Genomic DNA, 25,135 nt, shown 5'->3' with positions numbered 1-25,135 from the left:
CGAGATGAGCGCAATATTTTTTTTTCCTCGAGAGACATCATGGCTTGCAAACAAACGAAGCATGGCAGTTGCTCAGTGTTTGGATGTACAAATGAACACCAAAAAAATGTTTTTAGTTCCTTCATCCGAGCCTATGGATAGCATTAGCTACATGATAATAACTGTAACAGCATACATAAACAAACCAACTAAAGTACCGTATCCAGACACAATATTTTAAACTAACCATTCGGAGACGTCCTGCTGTAGCCGCTGAGTTGCAACTTCTTCATCCGGTGCTTCTCCATCCGGATCAGATTCTGGGTCAAACTGAAAAGCTTGAACAACTGTGTGTCTACGAGCCATTGCGATACATCCACGGTCAACATTAGCGCATGGTAGCGCAAGCTGGTTAAGGCCACACACCCACCCTCCACCTTGCCCCGCCTCTCTCCTTCTCATTAGCATTTAAAGCTACAGACACAGAAATGGCACGTCCTAAGGAAAACTCATTGTGGGACTGGCTCGTAGTGGCTGAAATTCTGCACCAAGGCTGGGATTTCGGGAAAGAGACATCAGATACAGTACTAGGGACCACTTAGGCCTATATAAAAGCATCCAAAAAGCAGCATGTCATGGGACCTTTAATACTGCCAGTATAGGTTCATGTTATTGGAGGCAGAATTCCAGAAAGTTTCATGCTGTGGAAAGGGCTGCATTCAGGCAGTGGCAGCAGAGGAAGGCTCAAATTAAGTACTGAGAGTACTGAAGTGTGGTGTAAAGTTAATCACATGCATCAATTGATAACATGTTTGACATTATTTGTAAGGAACAATGGCTGCATCCACAGTCGCATACTGTAGTTCAAGTTCAAGTTGAGCTTTATTGTCATTCTGCTACATGTGTGGACATATAGTGGAACGAAATGTCGTGTCTCGCAGGACCACGGTGCTACATACTAGTTAGACATGAGATACACATACAGCAATGCAAATATAGGGGGAAAAAAACGAGCTTTGATACTCCAGTACCTTTTTCCTGATGGCAGGAGCTGGAAGAGGTTGTGGGAGGGGTGGGTGGGGTCCTTCACGATGCTGGAGGCCTTGCTGGAGCATCATGCAAGGAAAATGTCCAGGATGGAGGGAAGAGGGGCACCGATGATCTTTGCGGCAGTGTTCACTGTCCGCTGGAGGGTCTTGCGGTCAGCAGCACTGCAGTTCCCATAGCAGACAGTGATGCAGGTGGTCAGCACACTCTCAATGGTGCCCCTGTAAAAGGTGTTGAGGATGGGTGGAGGGAGACTTGCCCTTTTCAGCCGATGGAGAAAGTAGAGGCGCTGTTGTCCCTTCTTGTTGAGTGACGTGACGTTGGTGGTCCAGGTGAGATCCTTTGTGATGTGCACCCCCAGGAATTTAGTGCTACCGACACTCTCCACGGTTGAGCCGTCGATGGTCAGTGGGGGGTGGTCAACAGAGTTTCTCCTGAAGTCCATCACAACCTCTTTTGTCTTACCCACATTGAGGGACAGGTTGTTAGCACCACACCATTCAGCCAGCTGTGCCACTTCCTCTCTGTAGTGCGTTTCATCGTTGTTGCTGATGAGACCTACCACAGTTGTGTCATCAGCAAACTTGATGATGTGGTTGGAGCTGGACTTGGCAGTGCAGTCGTGGGTCAGCAGCGTGAAGAGCAGCGGGCTGAGCACACAGCCTTGTGGGGCACCTGTGCTCAGTGTGGTAGTGCTCGAGGTGTTGCGGCCGACACGGACTGACTGAGGTCTTGCAGTTAAAAAGTCCAGGATCCAATTACAGAGGGAGGTGTTAAGGCCCAGCAGGTGTAGTTTGTGGATGAGCTGTTGTGGGATTATTGTGTTGAATGCTGAGCTGAAGTCGATGAACAGCATTCTTACATAGGAGTCTTTCTGTTCCAGGTGAGTAAGAGCTAGGTGGAGAGTGGTGGATATTGCATCGTCCGTGGAACGGTTTGGACGATATGCAAACTGGAATGGGTCCAGCGTGCTTGGGAGCACGCAGAATAATGAAATTATGAATGATCACACTGCATATTTCTGTTTCCTGGAAATGTTTCTTTCTCTTGCAATCTTGAAGCTGTAACTTGCCCACAGTGCATTGGTTCAAATGTTTTTTATTGATATTTGGATAGAATCCATCTTGCTGTCTGTGTGGGGTCTTAAGCCCAGGACACCCCAAGCCAACAGTTGTGAAAGAGATGAAAACAAGCATGTAAATGAAGGCAACACAGACAGAGGGCTGTTCTAATGTTACATAATCTTACCCAAGCATTCCAAAATTTTTCGAGCTTCAAAATATTAAATCTACTTCTAACTTTCTGGACAGTCTTTCTCAAACCCACATCAAATCTGTCTAGTCAAAGTTTACATTAAAACTGTGTTCTGTGTTTTATTGTAATGGTTGCATCCCAAATCTATTCCATAACAGTGATTCACGAGTTCACCCTTACATATAATCTGAGCAAATAATAAGCATATTTGGTGTGTTGTGCTGGGGAGGGCTCCGAGTCCGGAATAAAGCCCGAACCCAAAGAACTCCCCCTTATCCCTAGTATGAGATGAGAATAGATTAAGAGTGAGGAGTTGGGGTGGAGGAGCAGTGTTGCCAACTACTTTCAACTGAAAGTAGTTAAAACCGGTAGGTAAATGTCACTAGATGACATCATAATAGCAAATTCACTGATCTAAATGAAGATGAATATAGATCAGTGGGCAAGATGAGAAATTAGAGAAAGTTTGTCCAAGAAGTTGCTATATTTGTCCTTAAACTTTTGAAAAAAGTCTCAAAAGGGGTGGGGATGTCACTAAATCTAGCTACAAAATTGCTAAATTGGCAACACTGTGGAGGAGGGATGCCGAGGTCAGTTGGCTGTATACATGTGTCGTGCTAGTTAGAATGACTAGCTAAACGAGTTCCACCTGTGCCGAATTGGTTGATTATCTGTTTGTGCTCCTCCTGAACCTTGTTAATAAAACATCATTAATGAGAAACGTTTTTGTTCATGGTATTCAGCTAAATATGTTTGATATCTAAATGTTTTTTACTTAATGAGAAATGAAATTGAAATGCCAGACAAGAAGGACAAAGTATATATCAAAATAGTTTTTTATTCATCCTGTGTGTTCAAAATTCAATAAATGCAGGGTACCATATGTATTGGTTTGTTATCCAATGATGATTCATAAAAAATTTACTGCCTTGAAAATAATCCATGAGTTAGGGGGAGGCAATGGGATGGAGATAGTTTGGAGGTGGGGGTGGGGGGTTCGGTTGGGTATTTGTTCTTTGGGGATAAACCATTTATCTCTTAGCAATGCCCCTGAATTATATAAATATAGTCTATAATCTGGCACGCTACATGCCTGCTGTAACAGTACTCTAAAAAATTATGAAAAAGTCATGACAACATATGTATTTCATTATTTATGCTGGTTGGAACGCAGCCTTGGTTTCATTTGTAAGAAAAGGTCAGCTTGCAAGTCAACGTCATTCCCAATGACAAATTTCTCATAATAATGTTTGTAAAATAGTATGTTATCTTTACAGTTCATATATTCAACATATACAGTGCATAGAGTGTTAAACGCTAAGAAAGTGTAAAAATCATACATTAACATAGGGTAGGCCTATTTAAAATATTGCTCAATATATATTCAATGAATGTACCCAAATAAATGAACAATAATGGTATAAATAAGTAAGTGGTTTTGTGTTGTGTTCACAGAAGTAGAATATGGAATATTTTCATAGGATTTATTAAAAAAAGAAAAAAAAAAAAAATATATATATATATATATCTTGTTTGCAAAAGTAGCCTATTTCAATTAATTCTGCAGGGGGAAACGATATAGGCAAATAAACAAAATATGTATTAATACAAGTTATGTCAGATTCAGCTGAACAAAAAATACAGTATCCAAACTGTAAAAATAAATAAATAAATCCTAACCAAACATATTGTCAATTAATTCTGACTTCTGCTACTGCAGGATGCTTTCTGCCTTGATGTGTGTTCAAAGGATCATCATCATCAGAAGTGCCATCTTCCTCACCATCAGCACCAACAAGACCCCCTCTTCCTCTTCAAGAAGCTGGACATTTCCCTTGACTGTGATTGTTGTGGAGAATTGCAGTTACCACAATTAAAGAGCAGCTTTTGGAAGGGTTCAGCTTCAGGCTACCACTGGACTAGCTGATACAGCAAAACCGTTGTTTCCACAGTCCTATAGCCCTCTCCACTGTAGAGCGTGTCCTTCCATGGGCCTGATTAAACCTTTCCTCTGCAATGGTGGCTGGATGCTGCACAGGTGTTATGAGGTATGGGTGAAGAGGATAGCCACTGTCTCCCAGCAGCCAGCTATCCCCAAAGCCACCTTCTTCAGACACCTGACAAATTGCAGAATTGGACCATACAAAAGAGTGCTTCCAGGTCATTTTGTCACAATGTCAGAAAACATCCTCTGGTGATCACACACTATTTGAACATTAATAGCTGTATAGCCCTTCCTGCAAATGAATAATGGCTCATTTACAACAGGGATAGCCAATGGAATAAGGGTGCCATCGATGATGCCGATCACTCTGGGGATGCTGAGGTGATTAATATTGTGTAAACGATAATATTCCATCCAAGTAACTTTATTAATATGTGCTTCAAAAGATAGAGTATTGTCCACTGAACCCTGTGAAATGGTACGACATTGATTACACTTAGACAACATTAAGCAGGGTTAAAAGGATACCAACAAATGATCAGAAAAAGTTAAATCAGAAGCCGTGCAACTGTAAGGATTAATATCAGAGCAACAGACAAGTTAAAGAGTATGACCTTTCAAATGAGTAGAAAAAATTATAAATTGTTGTATGACAAAGCTATCAAGATGGCATAAAAAACCCTTTGTGTAAGCTGTACTTTCAATATCCACATGTATATCAAAATCTCCAACCACAATTAAATTAGGGGACAAAGAAAATAATGAAAGTTTAAAAAGTAGGATAACACCCAAGCTCTTTACCTGTGTTGAGGAAGTGATTATAGAACCATCGATACACACAGAAAAATCACTGGCATTCAAGAAATACTTCTTGTTGGTACAAAAAATTATTTCTGTTTTACTACTGTTAAGTTTAAGAAAACCGTGTGAAAACCAAGCCTTAACTTCAGACAAACATTTTGAAAGAGAAGATGGAGGAAGTTTAGAAGAAGGTTTTGAGGACATAGAGCTGGGTGTCATCGGCATAGCAATGAAACTGTATGCCATATTTCCTGAAAATGTTTCCAAGGGGCAGTAGATAAATGATAAATAATAAAGGGCCCAGGACTGAACCCTGTGGGACACCTGTAGTGACTTAACTGACCAAGCTGAACAAACTGAGTACAACCTGAGAGGTAAGATGTAAACCAAGAAGTGCAATCTATCTAATAGAATTTTATGGCAAATGGTGTAAAATTCTACACTGAAGTTAAATTAAGAAGAATTAAAATAGATAAAAGTTCTGAGTCAGCCGCTACCAATAAATCGTTAGAAATTTTGACAAGAGCAGTCTCAGTACTATAACAAGACGAAAACCTGATTGGAATTGTTCATATCAATTATTCACTGAAAGATGATCATGCACCTGAGCTGCAACAACATTTTCCATGATTTTAGATAGAAATGTCAAGTTAGAAATTGGACGGCAGTTATCAAAATGGTTTGGATCAGCACCTGGCTTCTTGAGTACAGGAGTTATTAATGTAGTTTTGAATGTATAGGGAACAGTGCCAGAAATAAGAGAAGAATTTATTATATCAGTGATAAAAGGCAACAGAATTGACTAGTTGGGTTGAAAGTGGATCTAATTGGCAGGTGGTTGATTTAGATTTCTGAATAACTGAAGTTCCCCTTCGGGAACTCGAGCTGCATCGGAAACGCTTTGGGAACACCCCTGTGTTCCCACGCTCTGAAACACGCGAGTAATCCGTCCGAGGGAATCCCGGCTGACGTCACTGGTGGAGATGACGTAGCGACCAGGAAGTATAAAAGCTTCGGCTTTGGCCAAAAGGTCCTGACGCTTTTGGTCCAGGACGTCTGAGGGCAGGCCCCTCTGGGGAAGATCGGTACACACCTCATTATACGGTACCTGTCTCTCACTCCTCAGTGCCCTCAGGAGATCGTTCCATTACCCCTGCCACCGGGTTCTTCAGTTCGGTCTAGCACTCTCACCCTGCACTTTCACGAAGTGTGTGGATGCTGCTCTGGCTCCCTTGCGACTCCAGGGCATCCACATACTGAATTACATCGACGATTGGTTGATTCTAGCTCAATCAGAGCAGGTAGCAGTTCGGCATCGAGATGTCGTTCTCGCTCACATGAAAGACTTGGGGTTAAGACTAAACGCAAAGAAATGTGTGCTTCCTCCAGTACAGAGGATCACTTATCTGGGCGTGGTGTGGGATTCGACCACGATGCAGGCACATCTGTCTCCTGCTCGTATCGATTCGATCCTCGCGATAGTCAAGACAGTGAGAGAAGGCCAGTCACGCACTGTGAAGCAGTTCCAGAAACTGTTGGGTCTGATGGCAGCTGCATCCAACGTGATACCTTTTGGCCTGCTGTACATGAGACCCTTGCAGTAGTGGCTCAGGACCACAGGGTTTTCCCAGAGGGGCAACCCGTTTCGCATGATTAAGGTCACGTGGCGATGCTTATGTGCCTTAGAACGACAGGAACCACAGTTTCTTCCACATGTCTGAGTAGCCGCTCCGCCCAAGGTCTGTGGGAAGGTCCCCATCTCAGCTGGCACATCAACTGCCTGGAGATTCTGGTTCTCCCTGACTCATCCAGCTCCACTGAACCCTTTGAACCCCTGGAAGAGTTTCCTTTGAGATTTCTTACAGTCAAGACTTTATTTCTTTTAGCCATCTCTTCCTTGAAGAGAGTCGGTGGTCTGCAGGCCCTGTCAGTGGCCCCATCATGTCTTGAGTTTGCACCTGGTATGGCGAGAGCATTTCTGTACCCCAGACCAGGGTATGTCCCAAAGGTGCCCTCAGTTGTTCCACGGCCAGTTTTTCTTCAGGCATTCTGTCCACCTCACTTTCGGGATTCTGACCAGGAAAAGTTTAATTGTGTGTGTCCAGTACGTCCACAGAGCTGCCCTGTGGAGAAAGTCGGACCAACTGTTTGTGTGCTACGGTCCTTATAAGAAGGGTCTTCCTACTAACAAGCAGACCCTCAGCAGGTGGATAGTAGATGCTATTGCCACTGCATACGAGTCTTCTGAACGCCCCTCACCTCTGGGGGTCAGGGCTCATTCAACTAGAGGTATGGCGGCCTCCAAGGCCTTCTCATCTGGTGTATCGATGCACAATATTTGTAACGCTGCGGGATGGTCCACCCCTCTGACCTTTGTCATGTTCTACAACCTTGACCTTGATGCCACTCCTGGCTCCTCAGTCCTCTCTGCCTAAGCTGTGCCACACTAGGCAGGGATTTGTCAGTATGGTGGCGTGGGCATTGTCGTTCCCAAAGCATTTCCGACACAGCTCGAGTTCCTGAAGGGGAATGTCCTAGGTTACGTATGTAACCATGGTTCCCAGAGGGAACGAGACACTGCGTCCCATGCCATTCTTCCTGCATCCCTGCGAGCACTTCCTTCACTTTGAAGCTGCCGCTGTCTCCACCGCAGGTGCTTTTATACTTCCTGGTCGCTACGTCATCTCTGTAGGAAGCTGAAAAGTAGAGAGAATAGAGTTAAATGAGTGTGTAACACTAAAACAAGATGAAGAACTGACTAGATCTGAAACCAACAAAGAATATAAAGAATATACCAACAGATTAATATTTTCTGTTTTCTCATTAAAGAAGGTCAGGAAGGCATTGCATAGTTCAACTGAGAACAATTGTAATGGCAGAGAATCTGGAGACTTTAAAATATCATTCATCACAGAAAAAAAAAAGAGTTCTAGCATTACCTTCACTGAATTACTTATCTGAAGAGATAGTAGCTTTGTAAATTTTCATATGTTCAGCATACATTTGTTTGTGAACAATTAGTCTAGTGTTAATGTACAAGTGCACCAAATGGTGAACTTGAGCTTTTAACTTACTTAAATCAGGAGTGTAGGAAGGAGCAGAATTAACAAGAGAGACAGTCCTGGATTTCAGTGGTGCATGAGTGTCAAGAAGTGACTGAAGCACCTCATTTTAGTGAAGTACTAGTTCATCCGTAATTGTAGAATGGTCTTTACTGGAGAGGGTGACAAGACCTTACATAAATGCCGATATATCAATGTTCTTAATATTCCGGAATGAAACGGTACGACATTGATTACACTTAGACAACACTGAGCAGGTTTTAAAGGATACCAACAAATGATCAGAAAAAGTTAAATCAGAAGCCGTGCAACTGTAAAGATTAATATCAGAGCAAAAGACAAGTTAAAGAGTATGACCCTTCAAATGAGTAGAAAAATTAATAAATTGTTGTATGACAAAGCTATCAAGATGGCATAAAAAACCCGTAAGCAGTACTTTCAATATCAACATGTATATTAAAATCTCCAACCACAATTAAATTAGGGGACAAAGAACTAATGAAAGTTAAAAAAAGTAGAAAAGTCATTAAAAAAGTGTTGTGTGTCAGTGTTGGTCTTCGGTGGACAGTAAACATTAACAAGTACAGTCAGAACTGGACCATTAATCTGTACAACAATAGACTCAAATGAGGTGAATTCAGTTATGGGGAAGATCAGTATGTTCTTCATAAGCTGTAACAGCAAAGGTGTAACTGCTGTCACTGTTTTGCTGACCGAAGACTTGCTGAGACCTAGGCCATCACCCACCACCTCCATAAAACTTCCAACAGCATAAAAACGCAGTGTATCTAGCAACTGCACCGCTGGACCCAAGGCAAAGTTTCTTTGAAATGTGTCCTTATGTAGGCATTTATGCACACTGTCTGACTTCTGCGCCACCTTCTATGCTCAAGCTGTAGAATTCTTTGTAAATCTGCCATTGTTAAGCACTTGAAACACATTTACAAGCTGTTTTTATTAGGAGAGTTCTTAGTACACCTGCTGTTGATGCACCAGAGAGATGATAGAAATGCCTTCGCTAATAATCAGTTTAAATTAACTACCTAAACAAGTGATCCATCCATGATTTGTTATAGTAATAAGGTACAGCATTTTTTTGTTTTAAAATAGGCTGTTGTCATGCTGCTTTTTCCATATTTTTCATGCCTCTTAAAAATGATCTGAGTACTTAAAAGAGTGTCTTGTGCCATGTTTGGCTTATATTGTCATTGATAAAATGTTGTGAATTGAGAAATCTTCACATAGACCACTTCATTTATGGTTTTAGTGTATGTGATGGTGACTCAACACTGCGAAATTAAAGTCTGAATTCCATTCCATACATATGCTTCGTAATCAGGCTTAGTCACATTATACAGGTATTTCATAAGGGATGACAAGGCATAGTGAAAATGCTTCAGCTTTACTCATTTACTGCATTTTGATCTAGCATTAATATTCTACTTTGAGTCAAGTTACCTTTCCACATGTTAAACTACTGTATGAATGCCAAATGTATTAGAAAAGCACTTAAAGTACATATTACAAAACAGTTTGGTCATAATATAGGATTTTTTTTTTTTTTCGGTTCAACTGATGAAGGCTTTGAACTGCCTTATCACTGAAAACCCACCCAGCTTCACCAGAGCCCCTTTTGCCAGACCCAGTCTGTTTCCACCTCCCACGACAAGGACGAGGGGTTGGATTTTGAGAGGCACGGTGGCCAACAATGTAGCCCCAGAAAAAAGCAAGAATGAAGATGGTTACATCTGTGGATCTGTAAAATATAAAAAAATACACACAATTTCAGAAAGGTTACAAAGCTGTCAGCCACACATGATTTGATTTTACCTATTGAGTAATGAATAATGCAGTTTGCACTTACTGTCGTTTAGTAAAAACATGGTTAAAGAGGGCTTGCTGGCCTGTTGATGCAATAGTTCTAATTTAGCCCTCCTGTAGGCCACTACCTCCTTATGATGTCCGTCTTACTGCTCCCTCAGGGCTCTCAATTCTTTCCTGATTCCCTGGAGTTCAGCTAATTTCTTCTTCTCTGACTGAAGCAGCTTTTCACTGTGGCCACAACATCCCTTTGGTGGGAGACTAATGGCTGGTGTTCTGGAATGTCAGGAGGATGTTGCTCAGCACATGAAGAAGCCTCAGACTGAAGAGAGTCAGGGGAAGGGAGCAATAGCCCAGGACCAGGACCCATTGCTGATGCTGGAGGGCCTGATGTTGAAGGGCCAGACTGAAGGGGGCCTGATGTTGAAGGGCTCAACTTTGAAGGCAAAGGCCTTGTTGACGCACATGCATCTATGCCTCCAAGGATCCCTTCCAGGTGGCCAAAACTTTATCTTCCTCTGCAGTCAGAGAAGGAACTGAATTGATACCCCCAGTCTTTTTTGCTTCCCTTCTTCGTGCCGCAGCCCTCCTTTTTGTCACACTTGCAAAGTCCCTCCACTTATTCCTCACTTCTTCTGGGCTTCGCTCATAAGCATAGCCAGAAGCATTTATTTTTTTGGATGATTTCTGCCCAGATTTTCTTTTTGTCAGAATTTGTAATGCTGTTTTTCAACTGCAAGTTCTTTCTTTGAAAATTGTGGTTTTTGTGTCACCTCTCATTGAAACATGGCTGTATGGCAAGGGACTTAAATAGAAAATAATCTTGAGCAAAATAAGCAACAGGTGTGCACAACAGTAGATCAATCAGTCTTAAGTAATTCAAAATGGTATTTATATGAAATTGTGACAAATAGTTATAGACTTTGGGATCAGAAAAGTATATGTATGGCCTATATTTTATTGTGCAAAGAATGAATGTTGCGTTGTTAATGTTATTACTCCACTTCTACATTACGTAACGAGCTGGAAAAAAAACAGTTTACTGTAGGTGGCAGTATGTGCCCATGGCACCAGTCCGCCGTTAGATCAAAGAAGAAGAAGTTCATAAGGACAGCTCAAACCAATGTAGTTCAAATGATGGATCTGTGACACAGGAACCATGGTTTCGGGAAATAGTCGTGATTGGTCGTTTCTTCAACGTTGCATCATACTATGGTGGTTAATCAGCGTGTTATGTCGTTGTACGGGAAACGCACCCCTGAATGAGTCCAGAATGTCCCGATCAAAAACACACACGATGAAGTTGCGGAAACGAGCAATCTTGTATGTACGCATATGAAAAATAATGTTATTATTAACAATATACGGCATATAAATGAAAACTGCCTAATGTTACTGAGTGAAATGTTGATTTAAGGAAGTGGTAAAGGACTGTGAAGCTTCGGGGTGCTGATGGAAGCCCTTTACTGCTATCTATGCTTTGATCATCGTACTGAAAATGATCCAGATGTAGTATTTGATAAAAATGTGATTTTCACACTTGAAGTTAAAATAAAACAGATTTTTTTTCTCTCTCTCTTCATTTTGCTGTATTGCATGTTAAGATGTTTAATATTATATTCTGGGGGCCATGAAATGTTAGCGAAAATCATCAAAAATGTTTTGGATATGAGATTTCCGCCCGACAACGACAATATATTTTATATGCAATTTTATGTTTTTTGTGATTTTAAATTGCTTACACAAGTAACTGTTGTCACACCCATGGACGATTTGTTGTTGATTTTTATCCCCCATGTGCTCTGTGTGACCTAGTTTTCCCTCGTGATTGATTGCGTCATTTAGTTCAGGTGTTTTTCATTAATTATCTTCATTTGCTTCAGTATTTATAGTGTAGTCTGTCCTGTTTTTCCTCCTCTGGTATTGTTGCTGTTATACGCATCTTCTGTCTTGTATTACTCTGTGTCTGGATTATTAAAGATTGTTGTACTATGTCTTCTTAGACGAACGTGTTTGTAGGCCACGTTACGTGACAACTGTAAATGCAAAAATAAATAATTATGTATTATGTTGAACAAATCATTTTTTTAAACCTGCACAAAAAATATAAAAAAGTGTTGTGTAGATATTTGGGCACAACTGTAATTGGAAAGTAACCAACAATGTCATATTTACCTGCCTTTGTCAGCTATGGCTGAGCACATAACTGTGTGGGTCACCATCCATTTTAATCTTTTTATTTTTGTAGAGAGCTCAGATTATTAAAGGGTTATCATAATGAGGCTGTTGTGTAGGAAATAGTTTTGCTTGTGTGTGTTTTTTACAATATGTTTACAAGTCAATTTAAGTTGCATAACATTTTCTCTTTTTTCAGGCACACACTGACACACTTTGAAACTGGATGAAGTGGTTTTGTAAGGTTTGAAATTTTGCCACTTAAAATAAAAAAACAATTTCCCATTATAAAACAGTCACTGACCTGGAAGCCAGGGTTTTGTTTGTATTTATTTATCCTGTTTAACTATCCTACATTCCCATGTGGATTTTGCACAACATATAATGGAGCATAAAAAAGGAGCCAGTCAAGTTGCAAAAATTTGTTGTGAACTTCGTAGTTTTTTTTTATCCACCAATTATTTCTTCATTTAAAGAGACATTTGAAAAGGGAGAAACCGTCATTACCCCTTTGTGGATTGCTCATTTAAATCTAGGGTGAATTCTACTTTCTCTGTTCATTGAAGTCATTATCATTTGTTTTCAGACCTGACCTTGTTGTATGTGAGATAATTTTGGCTTTAATAAATAAGGAACAGCTTGATTCAGAGGGTTCAACAGCAGCAGATTTATTAGAATTTAGCAATGAATTGCAACCCTTTTCCTTTGGATGCAAGCAGTTCTACATGTGTCTCAGTCATCAGTCCAGGAAATTGTAGAGGATTTATTTGATATTTGTGAATGTGCTGGAAAAGTAACTATGCAATCAATTGAAAATAATTTTAAGGAACACCAAATTTGCATATCTGAAGAATGCATCAAAGACTCATTAATCAAAGATTTATGGAGTTTACACCCTCTTAATTTGCTTTCGGCTCCTGATTGCCCTAATGTGCTGGTAAACAAAGCCGAGAGGACAGCAAGGATTTAATTTTTTTCCTGAACTGGTTGTAAAAGTAATGGGTCCAAACTTTCTCAGTTTATTTGAATATTTCAAAGGTTCAATTTGCTTTCACACCTTTGAAGGAATGTGCATTGTACATGTCTGTATGTTTCATTGCCTTTTTTTTTCTGGTGGATTTTGAACTTCAGTGATTGGTGGTTTTGTTTGAGGGATCATCCTCAGGACTGTCAGACTGCAGACTCCTCTCTCTCCCCTAGTGTTTGATTTTGTTGGACAGAACCGTTTCTTCTGTTAAGCATGACACTTTATTAGGATTGTCCAGACTAAAGTGTTCCCACACTTGAGAACGGGGTCTCTTGCATGCATTTTCCATGTTGATGTCCAAAATACCAATGTGAGCTGAGGACGGCGTTTACAAGCAGCAAACAAGTTTGTAGTTGAGGAAGGACTTTTATTCTTTTTTGGGAACAGTGGTTGAGCCCGCAAAGTGTTTTTAATTTACAATCAGACAACAGACATTCAAAAGTCATTTTTTAATAGTAATACTTTTATTAACAATAATACACCTCGTAAAAATAAAATAAATTTAAAAAACTACATACGTGACATGATGGATATAATTATTATATTGATATAAATGGATCGTGAGTATGGGACAGCGACTCTCGAGCATGGCGTGACGTGTCAGTGAGGTAACAAAGCTTCATTTTCACAGGTCACGTGACAGCCTCATTTTAAGCAATGCTCCGGAACACTGTTTCGAAGCAGTGTTCAATCGCCGCCAAACAATCACTGCATTGCTGATCGTGGTTTCGAGTATCGATACATCTGCCCTTTTCGGGAAACACGAGAATGCTCACTGATCTTAGACAACTTAATCCAGATATTTTAATCAAATCTGCAAATTCATTTGAAGAACCAAATTAGCCAGAGATCAGTTATCACGATTAGAAGATCTGGAATCTTTCAAATCATCTCAGATGTATTAATCGACGTACGAAGAATGGGTCCCTGGATTGGGAAAAACCAAAAACAACAAACAAAAGATGCTACTGATTAAAAACACAATCACTATTTGATCTAGATGAAAATAAGAGTGGACTACAAAAAGGCACCCAATGTCTACTTCCTCTATGGTGATGGAACATGGTAATATTTACATTATTTACAATGAAATCAAAGGGCAACAGACTTTCAAACAAATGACAAAAAAAGATCAGGGCAAATCAATACACTGATTAAAAAAAGAAACAAAATATACAAGGGAAAAAAATAAATCACTCTAACAAGATTATAGCAGCTTGTCAACTTTAACATAGATTTACTATCTCAAATACACCAACTCAACCCTCACTCGCCAGCGTCCTAGAAGTATTTCAAAAGGTGCCCGTCGTCAAGTCAGAAATCAAGTACGTCCAATTAGGGGGTCTTAAATCAAAGAAACTCACACAGGTTTGGAACTTGCGTCAGAACTCGCTACACATACATCCTATGTCATCCGCCAGGAATGTCTTTTGCATATGACGGTTAATACAAGCTAGAAAAAAACAGTTTGTAACATTTTAAATATAGATATTTTTCTTACAAAAATGCATCAATTTATTACAGGAGGCCTGTGAGGCACATTATATTACAGATGGATGCGCTTTATTGGACTTCTTTTGGACTATTAAACAAAAACACCCACCGCCATTATAAAGTTTGGAAGAGCCAAGACATTTTTTAATATAACTGGATTCATCTGAAAGAAGAAAGTCGTATACACCTAAAATGCCTTGTATTGAGTAAATCATGGGCTAATTTTAATTTTTGGGTGAACTAACCCTTTAAAGCAAGTAAACAGCTTTTCTCCAGTGCGATGCCTCATGTGACTTAAGTTTTCTTTTGATCTGAAACTTTTTCCTCTGATGGCATGTGAAAGGCTTCTCTTCACTGTAAATTCTCTCATGAATTTCAAGATTTGCTATGTCTGTTTTTCCACAGTGATGACGCAATGAATTCTTTACTCCGAGTTATTACAGGATTCATATGGTGTTTCCTGTCTGTGAAACTCCTTCCGCACTGATAACATAAAATCCTTCTATCAAGCGAATCCTTGTGTGGCTCAAAGGTTTCTCTCCAGTGTGAATTCTCATGTGGACTTTGAGGGTTCCATGCTGAGAGAAACACTTTCCACACTGTTGGCAGGTATAAGGCTTCTCTCCTGTGTGAATTCTTATGTGCCTTTGAAAGTCTGTTTTTTTAATGAAACTCTTCCCACATTGTGGGCAGGTGTAAGGCTTCTCTCCAGTGTGAATTCTCTTGTGTTCTTCAAGGTTTCCTTTTAAAGAGAAACTTTTTCCACATTGTTGGCAGGTGTAAGGCTTCTCTCCTGTGTGAATTCTTATGTGGGCATTAAGAGTTTGTTTACGTGTAAAACTCCTTCCACATTGAGTGCATGTGAAAGGCTTCTCTCCAGTGTGAATTCTCATGTGAATTTCAAGGTCTCCTTTTTGAATGAATCTATTTCCACACAGTTTGCAGGTGTAAGGCTTATCTCCAGTATGAATTTTCATGTGCCTTTGAAAGATTACTTTTTTAACAAAACTTTTCCCACATTGTTGGCAGATGTAAGGCTTCTCTCCAGTGTGAATTTTCTTGTGGACTTCAAGGTTTCCTTTTTTAGTGAAACTATTTCCACATTGTTCGCAGGCATAAGGTTTTTCTCCAGTGTGAATTTTCTTGTGGACTTCAAGGTTTCCTTTTACAGAGAAACTTTTTCCACATTGTTGGCAAGTGTAAGACTTTTCTCCAGTGTGAGTCCTTATATGGATTTCAAGGCTTCCTTTTTTACTGAAACTCTTTCCACATTGTTCGCAAGCATAAGGTTTTTCTCCCGTGTGAATCCTCATATGAACTTCAAGGTTTCCTTTTACAGAGAAACTTTTTCCACATTGTTGGCAAGTGTAAGACTTTTCTCCAGTGTGAGTCCTTATATGGATTTCAAGGCTTCCTTTTCTACTGAAACTCTTTCCACAATGTTGGCAGGTGAAGTGACTTCTAGCTCCTGTTTTTTGAGCTCTTTTGTGTGTAGTCTTTTTAGTCTGTGAGGAACTAAAATTCTCTCCGGTTGTGAAATCATGATGTTTCTCATACTGAACTTTGTCTTTCATTTCATTCAGTTCTTGACTCTCCTTTTTCAGCAGCATCAGGTCTAAAGCAAAAGGAGACCAATATAAGTTTTTTTTTTTTTTTAACGACACAAAGCAAGACATCAGATATTCAGACATGTAAAGCATCAAAATCAACGTGAGCTATAGCAGTGTTTCCCAACCTTTGTTTTACTGTGCGTTCACACCAGACGCGACTTGCGCGAATAAATTGCGCTATTCGCGCGTAGTTGGACGCTTGAACATTTTGAGTTTACTCGCTTCATTCGCGTGTGAAATTCACTTCACAACAGACGCAAATTCGCGTCAAGGAGGGGCTTCTGCCAGGCGGCTCCAGTCTCATTACACTACACTGGTCCAATCACAAGTAACTATTTTTTACTACACTATTGTGAGTGTATTTGCAATAGGATATAATTAGAATAAATGTAGTTTGCCATAAGTAGCCTATTCTAGTCTTAACACAGAAATAATATTTTTATGTAACAAATAGGCTATAAATTATGTTTTCACCAAAGTTCAGATTTTTATAACAATTTCAGTCAGGAAATTCAACCCCAATGACATGTATATCTGTACATATAAGAGCTACTAATCACTATTTTTGTTATATAATCATGGCTACATGCATTTCTTCAGGTGTTGTTAGATATTATGACAAAATAGACCATTCTTTTGGACAGTTTGAAAATTATTTTGGCATGGTTTAATTCCATGGTTAGCATTGCGTTTATCTGACCGCTACCACTTTGCTTGTGTAAATGAAGAGACATCTCATCAAACACAAGTATGGAGTGCCACAGGGCTCAGTATTAAGTCCTCTTCTTTTTATGCTTGTATATTTTCCCCCTGATAGACAGTTGGTCCCATTCAATAATCAAGAGTATGCGCAAATTTTGTGTGAAATCAGCGCACAGTTGTTTTCACAAACAATTCATAATTCACCAAAAACTGTTATACTACAATTTATTTTCAATTTAAGAAAAATAAATGTAGAAATAACAAACTAAAAAGCACTTACTCTGGGAGTATGGTTAGGAATCAAATAGATTCCAATAACAGAATTGGATACTTGTAGTAAAATTACATTTTCGATTTCGCCTATCGATTACTGTGTGCACTTTTTTTCAACTGTGAGGACCTGATCTAGCAATCTGCCAGTTCCTTACTCGCTAATCAAAGCACTCCAAAGTGGCTACACTTGCGATCAGAAGCCAAAAAAGCTAAGTATAATATTTGTGATAAGCTAAACATTTTGCAAGAGAGGCGTCACCACCAACATGACAAAGCACTAGGGATGCTCTGATCGATCGGCCGGAGATCGGTATCAGCCGATAATCACATTTTATGACTCGATCGGTACTCACTACACTTGGCCGATCTCACGAACCGATCGCAATTTGATGACGTCAACGCGTGGGGACATAAACGATTTGGCGCAGCAGTCATGCCATCGCCGGAAAAATTCGCTATTTGTTGTCGTGTATGTTTTACATGATGATATGATGAATGGTTCATTTTTAACAGCAGATTCAGTGACGTTCATCACTGCACACGTCTGCGGCGCGTTACGGCTCCACGGGCACCGGAGCTGATCGCGGCTGCTCTAGTCAGTGCTTGTGTTTATACCAGCCACCCACAGCATGTTTCTGAAGCGGCTCTCCACGCTGCTTGGCTAAAAATAGTCTTTTGTGAGTTGGCACCGCGTGGAGGACGGAACAAAACCTCGTCGGAGCCATAAGGGGTAACGCTAACATAATACACTGATCGTGGGCTGCTTTTAAATGAACATTTATTTCTAAAACAAACTATCTTTGGCCATATTAGCCTACTCAATAGCATTAACACAGGCTTTACTCCTTTCAAACTTTATCTGAAATGTCACCAGGCAAACACACACACAAACAAAAATGAAATTGTCTGCCTGATGAAAAAATGTATTTAAAAAAAAAAATGTAGCTAATATTTGCATCATTTATGATTTATTTTATCCACCCGCAAATAATCAAAGCATTTTTTTTATTACCCGACCTGCGGATTATCCACAGTGGCCGTGGATATAACCACGATCGAACTACTCCGTTTTGTTCTTTCAGTAGTTTAAAAATGTTTTTATTTCTTTTTTCCTCTTCAGTCTTATATTGGACATTATTAAACCTTATGAGTTACATTAGACTTCTCCAATTAGTTCTTTTAGGAGTTTAAATTAAATTTTTTTGTCCTGCTCAGACTTGAATTAGACAATGTTTAAGTTACATCAGACTTCAGTCTTAGGAGGTTAAATGTTTATTATGTCCTCCACAGTTTACTATTGGATAATGTTTAAATAAACCTTGTGGGTTGCATCAGACTGCTCCATTTTTTGGATTTATTTTTGTCTTATATTAAGTATCCTGATATACATAATGTTATGCATAAACACCATTTTAAAGGAATATTAAAATGTTCACTGTATAAGGAATAATTTTTGTGATTATTTATAACATTATTACATATGTTACATGAAGCATCAGAATCAGTATCGGCCGATCACCATGACAAGAAATCTGTACTCGGTATCAGCTGCAAAAAATCCTGATCGGAGCATCCCTACAAAGCATTTTAACAGATCGTTAAAGATCATGAATGCGATTCTATTCCTAAATTACAATGATTCATCTGTTTCATTCCTCAACCTTTGACGTGCGATCATCCATTAATCATATCATGCAAAACTAAGAATTAGAATCATTAGAATAAAATCTGCAAAACGATATATCGGTTGGGCTCAAATCATGACTTCAGGTGGGAAATAGAACGTTTCTGATAGCATGTGAAGGCAGCAGGGAAGCGCTCTCGCTCAGCACAATGGATCCCATCGTTTTATTAAATTTTGTGGTTTATTATTTTGAGTCTTTGGGACGCGGTAACACATGGCCCTTTCACAATATACTGCTTTACAAGTCTACCGCTCTTGCCGCTCGGAAATGTTCACACAATTACTCTGCACGCATCAGAATTTCCACGTTTGGGTGCGTTAACGCTCACACTACATGAACCGTGTTCTGGCCCACCTCTTCCAACCGAGCCAGGGATGGCTAAACGAAACTGGGCACAATTCAGATTGCCTAGTGTGAGTACGCCCCTTAAACGAGTCATTAAACGCCATTATCGATGCATGAGTGTGATGCTGCTGATGCAGAACATGCATGCACTGTGCCTTGTTTACAAACAGAAAAAAATGTGCATGCATCAATAATGGTGGAGGACTGTCCCGGGAGAGAAGAAATTGTTGAAAAAGTTATTTTTGTTTTGTTTGCACACAAAAAGTATTCTCGTAGTTTTGTAAAATCACGGTTGAACCACTGATGTCACATGGACTATTTTATTGATCTTCTTGGTACCTTTCTGTGCCTAGCTGTCTGTGGAGGGTCAGAAAGCTCTCAGATTTCAAAAATATCTTAATTTGTGTTATGAAGGTGAATGAAGGTCTTACGGGTTTGGAATGTGTTAAGTCATTCCATAACTTATTTGATATGCGATTTCCCGACCAATTCCCTAATAGAACCGTGAAGAAGAGATCAGATAAAATAGAAGTTGATTTTGACGATTTTTTAGTTCAAGGGATACAGAGAGACTGGAGTAGGGAGGTCAAGAAGCAGGAGAAGAAGGAGCGTCGCAGACGGGCCCAAGAGAGAGCGAGAGGACCAGAAGATCATCTTCAAAATGAAGGCAATATTGAGATTGATGAGAAAACAGGAGACGACAAATAAGAGAATAATGAAATTGATAAGGGAGATGATTGAGTTATGTGATTTTTCAGCTGAACTGCAAAAGTTAACAAATGAATTAGAGACAGTGAAACTCTAGACTTCTGTTATAAAAATATGAGGGTTGAAAGCTGTGTATAAATATATCCTATGTTGAAACCATAGATGATGATAATTGTGCATGTCTAACGGTTATGTAGTTGCTGTGCTTATTTTGTAACTTAACGGTTAAAAGCAAGAGGATGCATCTTGCAATAATATGCAAGATGGAATTTCTAGCTAACCGTGGCATAAGATGCTCATAACACCTGCTAGAGGTGTTACATTGTGGTTTAGGTATATAGGCTCATGTATTGCTTATGTTTTAGAAAGGTGCCATAATTTTTCCTATAGTTTAAAATAGAACCAGACACCTGCGCTATCTAGAGATATGATAATATTTCCTTTTGAACTTTTGACATTACTTTGTGCAGACTCTGGCTTAAAAGGTCATGCTTCCTGCCAGAGATGGAGGAGGCAGTTACAAGTAGTAACAGAGAGAACTATATAAATGCTTGTTAGACTTTTTGTCAAGGCCGACTTTTCGTGAAGACTACTCGCTGTTAATTTTTTTTTAATTTACTTATGAGTTATTTGTTTTTTAATAAAATGAAACCAATGCTTTGGTGATTCGTTAACTTTCTCAAACAAGTCTCTGAGTGATTAATTAATAATAATAACTTGTTATCTGAACCGGAATACAACCTAATCGAACCTCAAGAGGTACGAATTTGACTGAGCCAGGACGGTCACCGGCGGGGAAGCATCCAGAATCATTAACAGCATCCATCCAGATAAGAGGTAAATATGCATTCGCTATTTATAAGGTACTTATGGATGATGAAGATGTGAATTATGAATTTTTGGAACTTTTAACCGGTATAGAAGCACAACAAATGACATGAGGGTGAATAATTAATGACAGAATTTTCATTTTTGGGTGAACTATCCCTTTAAGTTGTTGAAACTAATTCTTAATTCATGACCTCAGGGCCAATCTTTCATTTTCCCCCACATGTCATGTCCAGGGCTCTATACAAACAATCTCAACATCCCTTACCTAGTTACATTTGGGATCCTTTTATTTTAAAAGGTGATCATTTTAATTGCAAACATGGTGCTTGTTTTTATATTTTAAAACACAATCACAATGAAACTGTTCTGGGGTCCGTCTCTTCGTACGTCGCTAACTCAGTTAGCTGGATTTGATTGTTGATGATTTCGCTTGATCTTGGATTGTTTGGTTCTTCGAAGCTCATCCTGGACTTGCTGTCATAGCAACAAGTCAGTAAGCTTAAACATGCTTGTTTCATGTAAACAGGATTAGATCGCATCTTTTTAAGCAGAATTGATACTTAAAATCTGCCCCAGCCACCGCTACTTTATTACAAGTGTATCCTACTGATCCAGGGACAGTAATCATTTAAAAATGTATTTAAAAACAATATAATAATGTTGTGTAGTCTATAATGCTATAGACACAGCCAGTTTTACTCACTGAAAGATTTATTCGTCATAAAATAATTACTTCGTAATTGTATTAGAGTGATACACACATGCAATACAGCTAATGTAGAGTCGTGCATTAATGTGGTGACAGATATTATGGGAGTGGCTTGATGGAGCGCAGGAGATGCAGATAACATGATCTTGACCCCTAAGAAACTTGAATTAATGCTGTCATATAACAAATCTGTTTCAAATATAAAATTAAATGAATTGCTAATTACTACATTGAAATAAAAATATAAAGCCTGTAAAAATACTATTAGTCGTGAATATAAATAATTGGGAATCAATTAAAAACAATTAAAATAAAACAAAACATTTTTTATCTATTATAACATTTATGTAGTTTTGTTCGCTTGGATGTTTCCTTATAAAAGTCCAGAAATGTGTCAAAAGTTTTTCGTCAGGTGTCTTTTTTAATTATATGATGTCATTACGTTGCTGTCTTGCCGCCAGCCAATCACTGCATTTCTGATCGTGGTTTCAAGGATCGATACATCTGCCCTTTTAAACCAACCCATGAACGCGCGTTTATCTCAGATAACTCAATCCAGCCATACTAATCATCAACAACAGGTGCGTTCGAAGAACCGAATTAGCCAGATCATGATTAGCGTGATGATATTATCTTGGATGTGTCATTTGATCTCGGATGTAATAAGCGACGTACGAAGAACAGGCCCCAGGCGAGGAAGCTGGTGTTTGTAGTATTTGCACATTCTGTCGTGCTGGTGACTATATGCCACTGCAATAGGTGCATACTGTATTACGGTTAACGGTTAATTGATTATTTCATCATTAATTTAAAGGATCAAACACAGGGGTGATCAAAAATCATATTTACATTGTGGGTCTTAATGTGAGGAAGATCCCACATGTGTGCTGCTGCTACATGAGTTCAGGAGAAGAAACTCATTCTAGATCAATTTCTGATGATTCATTTACTATTGAGCTTGATAGAAGATGTAAAAGTCACAACTAATGTTTTCTTTAGTGCACTACTTAAGTATTTGATATTAACCGTTTGTGTTGCTCAAAACATTAACAATTTAATTTTATTATGCTGCAGTTCATTATAAAGTTTCTGGGCACTGACTGTATTTTTTGTTCACCAAAGATCTTTAAATGAAGAACAAAGATAAGCAGCATGCAGTGACTCTATCAAGCTGTGTCGGCTGAATAAATTATTTATTATTTTAAAAGTTGGCTGGTGTTTCTGACACGACTATTTATTGCGTGATGTAATAGTTTGCTATTTACATGTTAATTTTGTAGTAAGGCACTTCTGAGGACAAGCAGAACAAAATCACTTATTTAAAAAAAAGAATAGAAAAAAAAAGGTCAAGTATATATCTATTTCTGCAGAGCTGGACATTTTAACAAGGATCAAATTTAGTGAGTTCAGCTTTAAGAATGAAAACCAACCTGTTCGGTCCTCAGTATCTTCATGTTTGACTCTGAATGTTTCTTCACTCTCCTCTTTTATAAATGCCATTTGTTCCTCAGTATCTTCATGTTTGACTCTGAATGTTTCATCAATCTTCATGTCTTCACTCTCCTCTTTAATAAACGCCATCTTTATAACAGTGTCATGAATGAATGAATTAATACACACACACACACACACACACATGTTCGTTTTTGTGAAAAGTGGGGACATTCCATAGGCGTAATGGTTTTTATACTGTACTTACTGTATGTGCTATTACCCTACACCTAAACCTACCCCTTACAGGAGACTGTGCATGTCAACTTTCCCCCAAAAAAACTCATTCTGAGTGATTTATAAGCGTTTTGAAAAGTGGGGACATGGGTCAATGTCCTGAGATGTCACCTTCACCTTGTAATACCTGTGTCATACCTTTGTCATTATACAAATCTATGTCCTGACTTTTCACAAAAACGCACACACACACAACCAAAACTAGCCCTCAAATTATTAAAAGGGCACAAATATTACAAGTTTCATATCTGTATTAAGATTTATATTTGGTTTAATGTTGAAAACCTTTGCAGTTGGTTTGTAAAAGCTGTCGTTACACATGTTTGTGTTTGTTGTATTTCCACTGTTTCGAGCAGCAGTTTCGAGCGATTCAAAACAGTGAATCATTTAGCGAATCAACTGATTCATTTGACTCGGAGTTTCAAAAAGATCCGTTTTGAAGTGAAATGAGACGCACCTTTTCTGTTACTCATGTGCGGGAGCGCTTTTACTCTAATAAAACCTTTATTAATGTCACTAGATAAAGTATTTCAGAGTTACATTCTGTAATAATTCATTTCACAGTTTTATATTTCTTTAAACGAGTTCTATTGATTTAAACACTTTAAATGATAAAGCACACACCTCTTCTTCATCCGAATCACAAAACAGCAGCGTGGCGCAGCCTTATGATGTCACATCGCCACACCAAAATAAAAGTCTTGTTCGCTAAAACTGCTTTTTAGAAAACAAATATAATATAAATAAGGTATAGGATTAGTTGAAGGGATGAATTGCAGAGCTATCAAAAGCCCAAACGTATCGGCACAGTTGATCTTATTTAGTCTTACATCTGAATGTTGGCAACAGTTCATGATAAAATACAGCATTTGTGATATTCTCAATCAATGCATTTCAGTGTCTTGGTTTTCAAATCACAAGATTGGAAAGAACTTCTGGATATTTCAAATTCATAAATAATTTGTAGATCAAAATTTAAAATGTCCTTGTAGAGAGATTTAACCAAATAAAGATGAAATTTGATTTATTGCCTTTATGTTCCGGAGAGAAACTGAGATGGGATAAGATGAATACATTGACATAAGGATTAGTTTCATTTAGCATAATAGTTAAAGTAAATTTCATTAAAGGCCCATGGTTATAAAGTATTACACTGACAGCGGGTTTAAAAGTGTTCTTTTTTGACTGTCGGGATGTAATTTTTTAATTAAAAGTTCTACTAAATTTGAAATGTGATTAAATTTCTCCAGATTATTTTCATTACAATTTGCAGTATGTAATTTGTCCTAAAATGTGATTATAATATGAAGAAGTTAGCTTTTAATCATATTTTCATGATTGCAAACTTTTTACAAAAATTAATTTCATGAAAAACTAAATCTCTAGAAGTACATCCATGAGAAAAACAAAAGAGAACGTTATGTTGTACTAGTGTTATAATTGTAGTAAAGTTAAAAGTTATGAGAACAAAATACCTACAATATCCAGTTACAGCTGTAGGAACTCGAGAGTGAAGATCATGAGTCTGAGTGAGTCTTCAGCAGGTTCTTGATTGAGATGGTACTGTGTGACGCTGCAGTCATCAAGACTGACTAAAGCACTGAATCACTGTAGTTTATACAGATTTCAGGAGGCTGTTCTTACAGCTGAAGACAAAGCACTCAGATCTCGAGCTTAAACACAGTTTGCAAAGGATGTGAGCAGTTCATTATCAGAGAGATCAGGGAAAGACCAGATACATTCACACTTAATTCACATACTGATTAGCATTAACAATGACACCAATTAAAGAAATGAGGCAGAAGCCTCAAGCGACAATAAAGACAAAAGGGTGACACTTATCATGATTTTACATTTGTATTCCCAATCATCTAAAGCTAAATTTAAATTATAGTCATCTTTTTGCTGACTTTCTAAGGCTGGCCACAGCCTCGAAGAT

General features: G+C 38.7%; 1 protein-coding gene across 2 annotated transcripts; it reads right to left on the bottom strand.

Moving 5' to 3' along the window:
* Nucleotides 1-13,472: 13,472 nt before the first annotated feature.
* Nucleotides 13,473-23,849, bottom strand: LOC131539385 (gastrula zinc finger protein XlCGF57.1-like). 2 transcript variants are annotated; one of them, XM_058773954.1, is made up of 3 exons: nt 23,821-23,849; nt 22,899-23,049; nt 13,473-16,220 (listed from the first exon to the last, which is right to left on the bottom strand). In XM_058773954.1, exons 2-3 carry the CDS (start codon nt 23,047-23,049, stop codon nt 15,052-15,054), a joined length of 1,320 nt encoding a protein of 439 aa, XP_058629937.1. In that variant the 5' UTR covers nt 23,821-23,849; the 3' UTR covers nt 13,473-15,051. The 2 variants fall into 2 exon arrangements, with proteins under 2 accessions (XP_058629937.1, XP_058629936.1); XM_058773953.1 differs by lacking the exon at nt 23,821-23,849 and having other exon boundaries at nt 22,899-23,439.
* Between the last annotated feature and the right edge of the window lie 1,286 nt (nt 23,850-25,135).

Source organism: Onychostoma macrolepis, chromosome 04, assembly GCF_012432095.1.
Source record: "Onychostoma macrolepis isolate SWU-2019 chromosome 04, ASM1243209v1, whole genome shotgun sequence".
Classification (NCBI taxonomy): Eukaryota; Metazoa; Chordata; class Actinopteri; order Cypriniformes; family Cyprinidae; genus Onychostoma; species Onychostoma macrolepis.
The sequence above is the reverse complement of the archived record's forward strand: the minus strand, read 5'-3'. Positions and strand labels throughout refer to the sequence as shown.